General features: G+C 46.8%; 1 protein-coding gene across 2 annotated transcripts in view; it reads right to left on the bottom strand.

Moving 5' to 3' along the window:
* szt2 (SZT2 subunit of KICSTOR complex) overlaps positions 1 to 16,238 on the bottom strand; it is an 83,331-nt gene that overhangs the window by 37,184 nt on the left and 29,909 nt on the right. The window contains exons 43-54 of one of the 2 annotated variants that reach the window (XM_034293918.1): positions 14,794 to 14,946; positions 14,519 to 14,621; positions 14,256 to 14,373; positions 13,631 to 13,718; positions 12,537 to 12,655; positions 11,807 to 11,971; positions 10,947 to 11,031; positions 3,241 to 3,414; positions 2,249 to 2,446; positions 1,685 to 1,926; positions 1,271 to 1,428; positions 911 to 1,008 (exon numbers count right to left, since the gene is read on the bottom strand). In XM_034293918.1, the coding sequence (XP_034149809.1) occupies positions 911 to 1,008; positions 1,271 to 1,428; positions 1,685 to 1,926; positions 2,249 to 2,446; positions 3,241 to 3,414; positions 10,947 to 11,031; positions 11,807 to 11,971; positions 12,537 to 12,655; positions 13,631 to 13,718; positions 14,256 to 14,373; positions 14,519 to 14,621; positions 14,794 to 14,946 (1,701 nt within the window). Of the gene's footprint in view, positions 1 to 910; positions 1,009 to 1,270; positions 1,429 to 1,684; positions 1,927 to 2,206; positions 2,447 to 3,240; positions 3,415 to 10,946; positions 11,032 to 11,806; positions 11,972 to 12,536; positions 12,656 to 13,630; positions 13,719 to 14,255; positions 14,374 to 14,518; positions 14,622 to 14,793; positions 14,947 to 16,238 lie in introns of both variants that reach the window. The other variant, XM_020049067.3, reaches the window with a different exon arrangement.

The following is a 16,238-nucleotide window of genomic DNA, read 5'->3' as shown; positions in this document are numbered from 1 at the left end:
AGCTCTCATGACAAAAAAAGAGACTTTATGAGCTACCAACTTACCAACTCATCTAGCCCAGTCCCTGAAATTGGTGGTAAATGTATATAAATAACCTTTCGGACAAACACAGTCTAAATCTGTAGCCCTGTACACACACGCTTGCTTTACTATACTTGTGAGGACTTTCTTGGGATCAGAATTGTTTTCCATTAAAATAAATGTAACACACATACACTGCTTGCTACTGCATATTATTTATTCGGTACTTTCTGCATAAAGCCACGCTATTCTTCTTTCTTTTTTAATAATGTACACACTTCTTGTGTTAAATTTTTCCAATCTTTCTTATTCATTACCATTTCTGTTCCAAGCTATGTCATTCTCTTACTTCATTGGTTTGACAGGCAGGTCTCTATGGCAAAGAAAACATTTTGCTATGGGACCTTTTCTCACTTTGCTAGTCAGCCAACTAACACAACAAACACAATCACTTCAGACTGAAGGTGGAAAGACAGCAACTTTGTTTTGTTATACCTGCTTTCCTTTTAGCATTTATTTATCTATCTATATGCACAATGGCATCCACAGACATTATGCAAATTCACAAAGCTGCAAATGTCAGAGAGACAGACAGCAAGGTTTATACAAATTTCACCTGTTGTTAACTAAATGCAAGCCAAGAGCAAGGGGAGATATTCATGTCTAGATGCTTTTTTCCCTAGTGGAGATCACGTTTCTGAATTGCCTGCTGGACTGATGAGACAGTGGATTGTGCGTTGAGACGGAACCATAGACGGGCATTTCAACATCATTGTCACTAGTGGGGGAAAACGCCAGCCGGAACCCATTATAACCAATCAGCATCCAGCATTTCACCCATCCATTGTGAAGGTAGGGAATAGTGCTATTTGGGGGGGGAGGGGCTTACCCAGCTTAGCCATGAAGTTGATCCAGGGCTGACAGGTGACCTGGTACACTGGATGCAGAGTCCCGATGTCCCCCTCCTCCAGCTGGGACACATGTCTCCTGTTGGGAAAACAAACATGGACAGAAAAGAATCACACTTACAAAAAGTCCACCTTTCACACTAGAGACCGGACCTAGGAAGTGGTCTTTTCTTTATACCTGACATAAAAGTACTTGATTGAGCTTGCCGGTCTCAATGGAACCAGTGAAAGTTCAAACTCTGCCCATCTGTTTCTCCAGACGGGCTCCAATTAAGTATTTGAAAGAAAGCCGATAGCGTTTGAGCTCAGATGTAATTGAGGCCTGTGTGTGTGTGTGTTACCTCTGGGCCTGCTCCAGGTCTACAGCTATGGCCTTCTCCTGGCTCCACGGCTGCTTCACACTCTCCGTCTTGTGCCTCCTGCGTGTCCGACCCTCGTCCCCTTTCTCCTGCACAATGTCATCCGTGGTCTTAGGGCTTCCCAGCTCTGACGGGTTACTCTGTGGGCAGAGGCATCTCATCAGCACCACTGAAACACTAGCTCATCATAATCCAAATCAAACATTGATTCTCAGATGGATGTGGTACTGATGGGACCAACTAAGTTGAGATGCAGAAATGTTTAATGAATGATTCTGAAATGGTACTGTATTCCCTATATGGCCTCATACATGTGGCCACTCAAGGTGAAACAGAAAAGAACAACATCCTCTCTTAGAACACGTCGCAAAGCCAACGAAAGAGAGCTTCCCTCACCAGCATTTCCCAGAAGCTTCGGCGAACCGTTTTCCCAGTGGGTGTGGTGGACTCCGGGGTGCTGGGCCCGGTGTTGGGTGTGGTCCCCGGGGTGGCAGCGACCAGGGTAATGGGGGAGGGGCTGTTCTTAACACTCCGAGAACCGCTACGCGGCCTGAAGCTGTCCTTAAAGTCCTTCACTTCTTTCAGCTCCCTAACCTCCTTCTGTTCCTTCCCTTCCAACAGGGGACAACTTAACAGACCTGAGGAGACGGAAACATGAGACACGCCATGAACCTGGTAACATCGACAGGTTGATCAAATAATCTGAACTGACTAACAACCTATGCAGCCATAAAGGAATTTCTTTCCACTTCTAAAATTGTTCAACTCCACTAGACAGCACCGCACCAAACCAGGTGAGCGCTTCCTTCTCCTTCAGCCTGATAAAATACTCGGCCATCTGAAAACAACACTTTAAAGTTTCTTTCCAAGAGGACCTAAATAGCCTCAGTGTTTGCTGTGCAGGCAGGGGGAAGTTACATGAACTGAGAAGCCTCTGTAAAGGTAGTTGTAGTTCCTCACTGTTAGCTGGCTCTTCTCTCTGCACTCTCCCAGGGGTGGTGCAGAAGGTCTCCAGGCACAGGGGAATGGGCAGAACCCGTAGCTCCATGATGACATCACAGAGGGCGTGGCGCAGGGCTCCCCGCAGCTTGTCTGTCAGCTGGAGGGGGGAGACGTTACCTTGCTCCCAGATGTCAAAACGCACCCTCATCTCTGAAGCTGTCCAAAAGGAAAGGAAGGGGAGACGGTTAAGGTCCTACTGAGCATGTGTAGAATGAGCCTGGTCCCCAGTGTGTTTGTGCAGTCTTGGCGTTGATCACACTGTGACTACGGCCAGTCGGTTAAGCAGCAGGAACAGGGATCAGGCTAGTGTGGAGGAGCACATCTGATTAATGGTGATTGTGTAATAGCTCAGTAGAGCTGAGCCCAGGAGAGTGGAAATAGGCACTGGGCCTCAAATGACTGTCCCGACACAAACACCTTACAATGCCTTGGATAACAAGACCAGGCTCCCTTTACGCTCAGAATAAATTAAATTTCTTCAAACCAAAATGCATAAATAACAGTTCCCAATTAAAGTCCTTAACCATATGTCTGAAATAATTTTGGGGGTATTTTCTATTGTACAGAAAATGTAATTACATTTAAAATCAGAAGATCAGTCAAAATAATAAAAGGGAATTCAAACCCCTTGTAACATTATGCAATCACTGCTATTATTCAGACTGATTTAGCAGTCATATCCAAGGTGCTGTGGTACTTAATTCCAAAGTGAGACAATTACGTCTAAGTTATTGCTCTGTCTATGAATAAATTCATCTTGTGGAATAGTGCTGTAAGATGTATGAGTTTGACAACGTTTTTCAAATATTCTCAAGTGCAAAATAGATTTAATTCAATCGCTAATAGGCTATCCTGGCTGGGTCATGTTCATCATCCACAAAGGAATTCTCTTTCCAATAAGAAACATTTTGCAACTGTGTTAACACCGACCCTGATCCCCAAGGCTTTACCTGAGCACATGTTGTTGGAGTCCACCTTGGTGACAGTAGTCATGGCGTCAAACTGGTCCGGCTGTAGCAGGATAGTGGAAGCATTCCCTCTGGGTGTTGGGGCGCAGTCCTGGGCAGAAACCTGCAGGGGGCAGCCTTGGGCATCCACGAACGACAGGGCAATACAGGCAATGCCTGAAGAGATCAAATCAATCAGTTAAAAAACCAACAAATAAGCATGTGAGATGAGAAGAGCAGGTAGAAGTATAATTTAACGACTTAAGATGGTGGTGTTTGTATATTTTATTTGTATGGTCCATCAAGTTACAAAGTGTGCATTATTCTTGTATCCAAACTCCAAATGCAATTAAATACAGTTTTGGAGTTCATGAATGACCAACAACGATTTGTGTCACTAACCTATAGATTATTGCTCATTGTCCTGCATCAATTCTCTACCTGCAAACGTTGAACTAAACCAAAAACCCTAAAACACAGTGGTCGTTCCATGCCAACACACAAACCCGGGTAGTGCCGTCTTCTGATTCTCCTCATCGCCCCTTGCTTCAGCTATTCACTATCACAAAACCGTACGGCCATCCCTCACCCATACAAAACACCTACATTAAAAAACAATCCAGCGGCTCTTCCTGGGCCCGTGTTTGGTTTGATAGGGCTACGGCTATTAGCATGCACCATTAGTGGGCAGAGCCATGCGTGGAGAGCTTGACTGATGGGCTGCTGTACCTGGCAGGCAGGAGACAGAGACACATTACACAAATCACCTGGAATAAATCAGCAACACACACAGCCGTCTTCTACAGTAACACACCGTGCCTGCGCTTCCCACAACGTGTGTGTGTGTGTGTGTGTGAGCGTGTGGGCCCAGTGTGGTAAATTAGTCAACAAAGCAGGCGCATGTCATTCAAACCACTAAGCACACTTATTATCAGGTGCTGCTATTTCTATCCTGAAGATTCGTCCACCTCCACTGCCAGTACGGGCTGGTGCATTCTGATGACCGAGCCACGCAGTCAGAGCCAATGACTTGATGGATTTGCCCTTTTGTACTTTAAGGGGACTTCAGTCCATTTGGCTTTAGCTACTTTGGAAGGGGGGGGGTTTATGAGGTCTGACCGACTGCCTGTTCCCTCACCTGTGAGATGCACACGTCACCTGCAAGCCCACAGAGCACTTGTTATACAAGTATATAGAATGCTATTTGGGACGCGGACTGTGACAGGCTGTCCAGTTTCTGTGACGGCTGCCTGTGTCAGCCAGAGCAATGAAGCAACTGATTGCTACCGCGGATCCGTAATGGTGGCAGCCAAAAAAATAAAATACGGAAGGATTTAGAACTGATGGGGATCCATCTACAAGACAAGGCCACAGCAATATGCTGCAGGCCTGGAGCCAGGCAGGCAGGCAGTCAATTACTTTAAGGTTAGCCTGGACTCTGGAGCCTTTCTTTAAAAAAATTACAGTCACACAGACTTGACTGACAGACAGACAGACAGGAGTGCAGTAAACGTCTCAGCCGTAAAGCAATTTTTTTTAACAACATTTGTATGTCTTTAGATATGATTGCATTTCTTACAATGCATTGGAGTCCCCAGTCCTAAAGGTATCCTTTCTATAGACAAGATGAGCGAAAAAAAACGTTCTTTAGTTCTCCTCAACAGAATGATTCCAGTACGCATGAGTACATTGCAATATCCCGGTGTTTAACGAGCCTGCAATACATCTCTCACGGGACAAGTCTCATCAGCTGTAAATATCACAGGCTAATTGGAAACCATTAAATTAGCTGGATGCAATTAAACTAATGCACACATTCTTATACGCGATTATTTTCCATTCTGTTTCTTATTGAGTGACATCTTTTGATGGACTGCGGAAGCCATTATAACCGAGACCAAAGCTAGTCAAGAACACACTGAAGCTTTAAATGCAGTGGTACCGGCCCTTTACTGCACTCCATTAATGAAAAAAGGAACAGTCACGTCACTGTGCACACCACTTAAAAAGTCATGCTGAGAGCAAAGGGTAACTCAAAACGGCAATCCAGGCCATATTAAAGACCACTGCTGTTGAAGTACAGCCAATTTACTTACAAAGAGCCAGTCGATCTTACAAGTAAAGCGCTGCCAAACGAAGCTGTAGGGAAAATTAGGCAAAGAACAGAAGCAGCCTGCTTGGCCAGTGGAGGGCTCTACTGTACACAGGGAAGGGCTGCGGAGTGGAAAACAAGGGAGCCATAGATTTAGAACATGTGATACCTTGGAACTGAGAGGGTGGTAAGAGGTGCTGAACGAGATCCGACATGGTACCTGAGTCAACAGACAGACAGACAGACAGACAGACAAGCAGATAGACAGACAGGCAGGCAGACAAGCTCGGAATTCTACTTTCTGCAAACAACAGATACAATATGAGAAGTGTTTCTCCTCAGCTCCATAGGAAGGCCAGATTGTATATCAGCTGCTTATGTATCAGGTATACTATCTTGTAAACTGATAAACTGACGAGGAGTGAGGGAAGCCTGTGAGATAACGTAATTCATTACAACATTCAGATAACCTTTCCAGAAATGCTAGTTGCAGGAGTCTGGAAATCCACCGTGCTAGAGCGTGGGTGAAGTAGTCTTTACACTAAGACATCTTTGAGAACGTGGAAACCGAGCCCACCCTCCCCTACAGCACACTTGAAGGTGATGAAATCACAGCAGGGAATTCTGGAGATCTGGCTGGCACCAGCTGTGGTGATAAACTCAACGACATTCGTACACTGCAGGAAAACTCTTGCAACGACTTGAGGCAGCAGGTAGCTTAGTGGTTAAAGCAACTAACCAGTAAACATGAAGGTTGCTTGATCGAATCCCTTACCCGGCATGTTGACTAATCTATCTTACTGTCCCCTGAGCAAGGTAGTTAACCCAGCCCTTTCATTCACTCCGGCCCAGCTGCCAAACCCCCAGCAGGGGGACTGGACACTAGAGGGTCAGGTGGGGTGACATCCGTCCACCCAGGCAGTGGATCTGCAAACCTACTACAGGGAAACTGGATATGTCCTGGCCTAATTCAGTACCAGAAACCACCACATCCTGTAAGGAGGTTAGGAGGCTGACCAAAGTCTTCCTGGAACGCCCGGCAGAGTCTCCCAGCACCACACCTTTCACCTACGAGACCCCGGCGTTGGACAGCGTTGATATGGAGGGAATTGGGCTAACCCAGAAGCCCCTGTCAAATCCCTGGAGGTTCCCTAATCTACACCCGAACGAGACTTTTTTTTGTAATCTTCATTGGTCCACACTTTTAAGCGTACACGTTTCCAGTCATGCTTGACAGAAAGGTCTAAAAGTCACCACAGCAGTGAGGGCTCTCAATACCAACCTCTATGAGGTCTTTTGGGCTCTGCTAAAGGGCATATCCGTCCAGGCTATTTTCTCAGCAGCAAGTTGGGCTTCGCCTCATTTATTTGCAAGTTTTATAGGGTCGATGTCACTGCACTAACCCTGGTGCATACTGTTTTACGTGTCATATCATTAGAGGGGCACACCCAGGGCAATTATTAAAATAATCCCACAGTGAAATATTTATACGAATACTTAAAATATAACTTTAGATTACGACCGTAACCCTGGTTCCCTGAGAGTATTACTGCGGTATTTTACCAGACCACTTTACTTGGATGAGCGAGGAAGAGGTCTTGATTATTTCCAATGACTCAGAGATGCTGCGTTTGGCTTCTTAAAGGGTAAGAGGGACATCCCTGTCCTGACACTAACATTTGGTCCTCCAGCCAATCATGGCTGGCAGTGGATCTGTGAACGTGCAATAAAAGCTTTTGAAAAATACGCTGGGGAGAACACACTTTTACACAAATGCTCAGTTCAGTCCAGAGGGGAACACGGATATGTTTGCACCTTGTAACAGGTCAGAAAAAACGTCTCATTAAATACCAAATGTCCCCACTCTAGGACACTTGATGAGATTATTATTCCAGATAACAGTAATATTTTTAACGCCAGCCTCTCATCAATCATCATGTCACCAGAACAGGAATCTTTGTAATTATTGGAAAGGCGCCTCAAGCTTATTCTGGCAAGGGAAGCATATTTGATTACTAAGCCCCACCCCCGGACAGAACTTGCCAATTTGGTCAGCCTCTGTTGGACCCCTGGGTTAATCCATGGACAGGAGGCAAACCTTGGTCTGGCTGTGACACAGTATAGACACAGTAAGATCTCCCCAATGTTGAAATATCAAATCACCAACAGAAATTATGTATAACCAACATTTCCTGTTTTAAAACACTCTAAATCATCTGTGGTTTTTGACTCTCCTTACTTCTCATCAGTTAAGCATTCATTTCATTCATCTAGCACATGACCAGTGGATTCTCTGCTAGCCTGCCACTCTACAGCCTTCCTTCATGTCCTTATACTGACATTACTACAACTTCAGCAAAAAAAATATTAGCTACTTGTTGCAAAGCTTTGGTGCACAGCTATGTGTGATAGAAAATGCATCTGTCTGCAATCCACAAAACAACTATTTGTCTTTTATTTTCATGAGATGGAATAACAGACCGACCCAAGTTTCTTGGTATTCAAGCACAGCAGAAATGTATATTTTGGTCTCTGCCTTTCTACAAGATTAATGTGGCTAACATTAGAAAATAGTTTCTTAATTAGCTGACAGTGGAATACAACAGTGCAAGACAAAGCACCTTCCAGCTCTGCCAAAACGCTGCTCAGCCTGTCTGAGGAGCCGTCTGCACCTGACATAATTACCTCACACCGGGCAGGGATCAAATAATATCAAATGACTTCAGCACCTTGTTGTGCAACACTTCAAATTAATGAGAGAAAGTCAGACCCTCCCATAGCAGCAATTAAAAACATGGGAAATGAATGCAAAGCATGAGTTGTTGCATTCTGTGGGGAAAAAAGTGTCTTGAATGAACATCAGCCTTGGTACTTAGAGTACACCACTGCAGAAAGAGGTCGGTTAAAGTGAGATATCAGCAACTAATACATCCCAGCGGTTTTTAAACATTATTTATAACGAAAGGAATGCAGGAGGGAAAATACCGGAGAAAATGTGTAATTCATTACAGCTGTCAACACTCTATATAATAAACAGGGTAGCCAGAGTGCTGTCTGAATATTGTGTAATCAGGTCTGACAGGGGGCCACACACACACACCAAACACACACAGACACACACACACGATTGCTTGGCACAGATGGGCACGTGACAGTCAAAAGAGAGAGAATATCCAACCCTCCAACAGAGCAGTACCAAACCGCCATTCATTCAAATGGAGTGTCATTTTTTGCCAACCAAGTTACCACGACTAACCAACACACCACATATTACTGTTGTACAGTTAAAACCTCCAAAACATCTCCATAAAAGGTGAATAATCATGTGCATTTTTCCATTAACTATATTCCCACATTTAGAATAGAATTTCTTGATCCGAGAGTTAAATAATGGCAGTACACTGATCAGAGTGGCCGCTTCCAAAACGTGTAAAACATTACAATTGGCAAAGAAAATTCAGCTCAAGGTTTTCTTCCAAGAGACAATATGGAAGTTGGAGAGTCTGGATCCAGTGACCTTGAGAGAACGACTGTGGCACTCATCAGAGAAATTAACATTCTGTAGCAGTAGTATCTTAGCAGAACAGGAGAAATCCGCTTAGTATTTATTAGCTATGCAAGGCAAGGCAGTACTGTGATAATTTGCTCGTTTATTTAATACAGTGGGAAGTATAAATAGGGAAAGAGGCTGTCAGCACAAGCAGTTATATCACTACCTCCAAGTCAGCAGCTTACACACAAACACACACACACACACACACACACACTAGCCTCTGATGAATTATTTAATTAAACACACTATCAGGTCGGCAATGCCCACTTTAACGGGATACAAATCAACGTGTCGATGTGGGTGATAGATAGGAAAAGAGATGAAGAGACTGAGACCGACAGTGTCAGGGATGGTGTGAGAGTAGAGACAGACAGTGTCAGGGATGGTGTGAGAGTAGAGACAGACAGTGTCAGGGATGGAGTGAGAGCAGAGACAGACAGTGTCAGGGATGGAGTGAGAGCAGAGACAGACAGTGTCAGGGATGGAGTGAGAGTAGAGACAGACAGTGTCAGGGATGGAGTGAGAGTAGAGACAGACAGTGTCAGGGATGGTGTGAGAGTAGAGACAGACAGTGTCAGGGATGGAGTGAGAGTAGAGACAGACAGTGTCAGGGATGGAGTGAGAGTAGAGACAGACAGTGTCAGGGATGGAGTGAGAGTGGAGACAGACAGTGTCAGGGATGGAGTGAGAGTAGAGAGAGACAGTGTCAGGGATGGAGTGAGAGTAGAGAGAGACAGTGTCAGGGATGGAGTGAGAGTAGAGACAGACAGTGTCAGGGATGGAGTGAGAGTAGAGACAGACAGTGTCAGGAATGGAGTGAGAGTAGAGACAGACAGTGTCAGTGATGGAATGAGAGTAGAGACAAAAAGTGGCAGGGATGGAGTGAGAGCAGAGACATACAGTGTCAGGGATGGAGTGAGAGCAGAGACAGAAAGTGTCAGGGATGGAGTGAGAGTAAAGAAAGACAGTGTCAGTGATGGAGTGAGAGTAGAGACAGACAGTGTCAGGGATGGAGTGAGAGTAGAGACAGACAGTGTCAGTGATGGAGTGAGAGTAGAGACAGACAGTGTCAGGGATGGAGTGAGAGTAGAGACAGACAGTGTCAGGGATGGAGTGAGAGTAGAGACAGACAGTGTCAGGGATGGAGTGAGAGCAGAGACAGACAGTGTCAGGGATGGAGTGAGAGCAGAGACAGACAGTGTCAGGGATGGAGTGAGAGCAGAGACAGACAGTGTCAGGGATGGAGTGAGAGCAGAGACAGACAGTGTCAGGGATGGAGTGAGAGTAGAGACAGACAGTGTCAGGGATGGAGTGAGAGCAGAGACAGACAGTGTCAGGATTGGAGTGAGAGCAGAGACAGACAGTGTCAGGGATGGAGTGAGAGTAGAGACAGACAGTGTCAGGATTGGAGTGAGAGTAGAGACAGACAGTGTCAGGGATTGAGTGAGAGTAGAGACAGACAGTGTCAGGGATGGAGTGAGAGTAGAGACAGACAGTGTCAGGGATGGAGTGAGAGTAGAGACAGACAGTGTCAGGGATGGAGTGAGAGTAGAGACAGAGTGTCAGGGATGGAGTGAGAGTAGAGACAGACAGTGTCAGGGATGGAGTGAGAGTAGAGACAGACAGTGTCAGGGATGGAGTGAGAGTAGAGACAGACAGTGTCAGGGATGGAGTGAGAGTAGAGACAGACAGTGTCAGGATTGGAGTGAGAGTAGAGACAGACAGTGTCAGGGATGGAGTGAGAGTAGAGACAGACAGTGTCAGGGATGGAGTGAGAGTAGAGACAGACAGTGTCAGGGATGGAGTGAGAGCAGAGACAGACAGTGTCAGGGATGGAGTGAGAGTAGAGACAGACAGTGTCAGGGATGGAGTGAGAGCAGAGACAGACAGTGTCAGGGATGGAGTGAGAGTAGAGACAGACAGTGTCAGGGATGGTGTGAGAGTAGAGACAGACAGTGTCAGGGATGGAGTGAGAGCAGAGACAGACAGTGTCAGGGATAGAGTGAGAGCAGAGACAGACAGTGTCAGTGATGGAGTGAGAGTGGAAAGATTAGAGCTCATTACCTTTCCCCCCAGTCCCTTGGCCTCCAGGCTTATTGTAGAGGTAGATATCAGAGTCAGGAAGCTCACTGCTCTGATGGAAGTAGTGCTGAAGGGGAAGAAGGAAGGAAGAAAGGGGGAGGGATAGAGAGGAGAGAGAGGAAGTGAGAGAGAGAGAGAGACAGAATCAGCCCCAATGACAAAAACATGACAGAGAAATTCAAAACATATTAGAGAGGGGATTTCATAAACAATTTAGTCAGTACTTTATGAATCAGGGGATTTGTCCTATTTTTTCTGAATGCAGCCTAAACTCCTTCACAGGAAATTGCACTGAACACACCACACCTGCATCATTTAAATGGCCCTCGTCTTAAACAGTTAGACTGATGGGAGGTACGGTACGCTCCTGTCACATAATCCCCCCAATAAAAAAAAGGCTGTTCTCAAACATTCACATCTTACATTTCAAACCATTGATTGGTTTGTAGGGTGGGACTTTTCAGTGGGAAGGAGATTTCAGATTGAGATTGGTGACAAAAGTGACTCTTTAGAAGAGACTAACACGACCACTCTCTGCAAAACAAGGCTCATGCACCTAGTAACAGCACCACAGACTGTAGTCAGATCAATCCCTGAAGAGCCTATTACAACATCCAAATGAAATCGCAGCCACCGTGCAGCGAGCGCATTCAGACGCAGGTCACAGAATCCCACCAGGAAATATCGGAGGGACAGAGATCCTAGACTGATTTCACACCGTAGTTGCTGGACCAGAAGAGGGTCTGTTTGGAGGGTGAGGCTAGCAGGGTTCTACGTATCGGTCTGCTAGCAGTGTAGCCTACCTTGAAGTGGTGTTTCGCGTAGCTAGCGGTGTAGCCTACCTTGAAGTGGTGTTCCACGTAGCTGTCTGTGTACTTGGGGATGTGGAGGAAGATGAGCAGGTTCTGCCTGAGGTAGTGGGCTACAGCCGGGGTCCAGGGCATGAAGCACCGCGGCAGATGAAACTCCATCACCTCAGTGGCCGGAGAACCTGATGGCTGGATGAACTGGGGGGGAGGGAATCAAGGGGTGTTCAACCAACACACGTCTCACCCATTTCTACTAAACACAGTGTACAGGATACAGTGTTCAGGCATCTCAGTAAGGCGGAGCTCATGTTAGGGAGCCTTTTCCCCAGAGTTTCAGGACCAAACCTTGTGTGGATGAGTCATGTGGACTTCTGGGGGCGGAGGTAGCTAAATTGGGACTACTGGCCAAAAAGGCAGATGGATCACTCTGGACCAACCCATACGTTGTGTTTCATCTACCTCCGTGAAATCATGATTCGTCAAAAGGATAATGACACATTCACGTCACGTCGGAGAGATCAGAGGAATGGCTCGTCTACACTGGAGGGACGACTTGGAATGTGAGAACCAGAAGAAAACCTGGCCACGTCTGTCACCGCTTTCACTGGTGCGTGACGTCAGATTAGGTTCTGGGGGAGATCAGTGTCAAGAACTTGCCTTTACTAGCCTGAGTACGGTTTAGAAGGGCGTTTCACACGTGCCTTCTAGCAGTGTTCCCGACATTACCGCGGCGATAGTGAGGATAATGCACCAAATAATGTACCTCCACGTCCGCAGGGGTGAGTTTGCAGTTCCTGCCCAGCATTATGGTGATAATGTCCAGGGTGGTCTCATCCAGGCGCTTCCTCAAAACCTTCACCAGCTCATCTGTGATCTCTGGGCCTGCGGTGGGGGACCAGGCGGAGGAAAGGGTCAGGAGAACAGGCCACAAACAATCGCTGTTTCTCAGCTGTCTGAAAAACTCCATCCTCTCCTCGCCACCATTTTGCCGCCGACCAATAAGGAGTGACCAGGTGACAGCCGGCCTAATGAAGAGATACTGTTTTCACCTGTCAAGTATTTTCCCATCGGGCCAGAGGAGCGGGAGGAGGCGAGTAGAGGACAGATTTTAAAGCAGGTGAAACAGAGCTCGTCACTAGAAGCCCGTCCTCAGATCTGGTATTACAGTTCTACTGCAACTCTTTTTTTAATTGTGCACTGTTGACTTATTTTAGTGTTGACACGGGGGTACCTTAGAGCTCCCTCTTTTTCTCTTTCTCTGAAACACCATATTTATGCAAATCAAGACTCCTGGAGCCGTAGAAACAAATACTGCATTGAAACACATTCACAAACCTCAAGAAAATGTCAACGCTAACCCTTGGTAAAGAAAGGAACTCATAAATAAAGTAGTAGAACGGTGTGAACAATTGTGGTGGGGAGGAAAATACAGGAAGATTAGTAATTCACTTTTGTTGTTGAAGCTCAGAGGAACTTTTAGAGGAATAGAGCCGACATTATGGATGAAGCCTGTGCAAAGCTAGGCGGAGCCAGGGCAACAGTGCCATCTAGCTGGCCGTCGGAGGTACTGCAACAAAATGCCTTGAGATTTCATCTGTTTCATCTGCCACTGTTTGCCAGTGAAGTCTGCCGGCCCTGGAGGACAACCACAGGGGCCCATTTAATGGATGGAAAATTCACCGAAGAGCATGCACGCAGTCAATCTGCAAGCGCTTATTTTGCAGCTCCCTTTTCGATCACAGGATTCTCCCCTTCACATGCTAATAATTAGCAACCATTATCATTCAACCACCTTCCTTCATTTTCCACCCTGCCCCCTGAACTTCTCCCTTATCCCAAATGACTCCCATCTCTTACCAGCACTTCCTACTCCATGTACCAGCAGCAGGATGTGTTTGTCCACCTGTCCCACCGGCCGAGCCCCTTCCAGAGATGACCGGGAGCCCTGGGCACAGATGGAGAGAAAAATGCACACTCCTGTCAGACCCTGACCTAATTTAACAGGGACATCCCATCCACTAAACCACTGACAGGTGGAGAACAGCAGATACAGTCTTAGGTTTGCATGGGGGAAGACATCACACCCAAGATCAATGTCTAACTGATAACAGAAAAAAGCAATGTTTGCGGAAAAAAGCATACGTGGAGATGGCCATGTTTAAGAGAAACAAACAGTTGACAGTTATTCTGTTTTTTATTTAGTAAAATTTGCATTTTTAAGAAAGTGGCATTTTGTTTAGCTAGCAGGGTAAGTTGCCCCCTTATTCTTCCCAATGGATGACTGTCACAGGTAAGAGTCCCTCTTATTCTTTACCTCACCTGGACATGAACTCTGCATTTTCTTTTACTTTTCTTTACACTCCACTACGCTTAGCTAAAATAAACTCACTTGAATAAGTCAGGATTTTTAATTCAATAATTCTTTAGTCTTTAATTATTTTGTGATACTGTAAACTATTTAACTCTAGGTATTTAAGTCTACCGTGAGGTCCTCAGAAGACAGGGGCTCCTGGCTGCGGGACAGGCCCAAACAGCGAGACATGGGGTGCACATTGCCATCCAGATCAGAGTACTTCCCTGGCTGGGATGTTTCAGAAAGCCTGTGAAAAAGAGAAACCATAGAAATATTTAGACCACAAGCGAACTTTCCGTTGTATAAAAGGGATGCTTAACTCGTTTCCTTAGAACAAAAGTATATAAACACTTATGAAAGGGGGGGTTCTACGGTGGAGAACCCGAGCTAACCTGAGGTAGAACACTGATTTGGTGTTGCGTTCTTGATAGACAAACATGTTCTTCCGGTTCACCACACACAAGGCGTTGAGCACTGATCGGAGAGCTTGGATGGCTAGCATATAGAGGAAGAGAGCCTTTTAACGCAACTGAAAGAGGTCATTTTCACAGTTTCCACATTAGCCTCAGTCGCCGTAGAAGCCGTTTTACCGTAGGAGTTCCCATTAATGGGCAGTGTAGCCTTTATCTCAAAGGAGCGTTTGAGCGTCAGCGCCACGTGGACTCACCCCGGGACACGCCCATGTTGGGTCCCATCTTGAGGCGAGGATGGATGAGGATGACGGTGCGCCACACCACCTCACAGGCAAAGTGGCCGGGGATGAACTGCATAGTGGCCGCTAGGTAGTCCCGTGGCTGGTAGCTCTCCTCAGCATTGTAGTCTGAGGGAGAAGAAGCAGAGAGGGAAGGAGGGATGGAGAGAAAGGAGAACAAGAGGGAGGGATGGAGGGATGGAGAGTAAGGAGAACAGGAAGGAGGGAAGGAGGGATGGAGAGAAAGGAGAACAAGAGGGAGGGATGGAGAGAAAGGAGAACAGGAAGGAGGGAAGGAGGGATGGAGAGAAAGGAGAACAGGAGGGAGGGAAGGAGGGATGGAGAGAAAGGAGAACAGGAGGGAGGGAAGGAGGGATGGAGAGAAAGGAGAACAGGAGGGAGGGAAGGAGGGATGGAGAGAAAGGAGAACAGGAGGGAGGGAAGGAGGGATGGAGAGAAAGGAGAACAGGAGGGAGGGAAGGAGGGATGGAGAGAAAGGAGAACAGGAGGGAGGGAAGGAGGGATGGAGAGAAAGGAGAACAGGAGGGAGGGATGGAGGGATGGAGAGAAAGGAGAACAGGAGGGAGGGAAGGAGGGATGGAGAGAAAGGAGGAGGGAGGGAGGGAAGGAGGGATGGAGAGAAAGGAGAACAGGAGGGAGGGAAGGAGGGATGGAGAGAAAGGAGAACAGGAGGGAGGGAAGGAGGGATGGAGAGAAAGGAGAACAGGAGGGAGGGAAGGAGGGATGGAGAGAAAGGAGAACAGGAGGGAGGGAAGGAGGGATGGAGAGAAAGGAGAACAGGAGGGAGGGAAGGAGGGATGGAGAGAAAAGAGAACAGGAGGGAGGGAAGGAGGGATGGAGAGAAAGGAGAACAGGAGGGAGGGATGGAGGGATGGAGAGAAAGGAGAACAGGAGGGAGGGAAGGAGGGATGGAGAGAAAGGAGAACAGGAGGGAGGGAAGGAGGGATGGAGAAAAAGGAGAACAGGAGGGAGGGAAGGGGGGATGGAGAGAAAGGAAAACAGGGAGGGAAGGAGGGATGGAGAGAAAGGAGGAGGGAGGGAGGGAAGGAGGGATGGAGAGAAAGGAGAACAGGAGGGAGGGAAGGAGGGATGGAGAGAAAGGAGAACAGGAGGGAGGGAAGGACGGATGGAGAGAAAGGAGAACAGGAGGGAGGGAAGGAGGGATGGAGAGAAAGGAGAACAGGAGGGAGAGAGAAGAGGGTGAAGGATGTTAATAGACAGACAAGTCAAAGAGAGACAGCACCAAACAGAGAAAATGATTTTACAACTAGGACCGGAAAGAATGGGGGAAGCATCCACTAATGTATTTTGCTCCGGGCACCCATCCCACCCATTCCAGAGGATAGCAATGTTATTACACTTCATTCCCAAACAACAAGCCGTCTATCTGATGCCTATCC

Source organism: Esox lucius, chromosome 8 (assembly GCF_011004845.1).
Source record: "Esox lucius isolate fEsoLuc1 chromosome 8, fEsoLuc1.pri, whole genome shotgun sequence".
Lineage (NCBI taxonomy): Eukaryota > Metazoa > Chordata > Actinopteri > Esociformes > Esocidae > Esox > Esox lucius.
The sequence above is the reverse complement of the archived record's forward strand: the minus strand, read 5'-3'. Positions and strand labels throughout refer to the sequence as shown.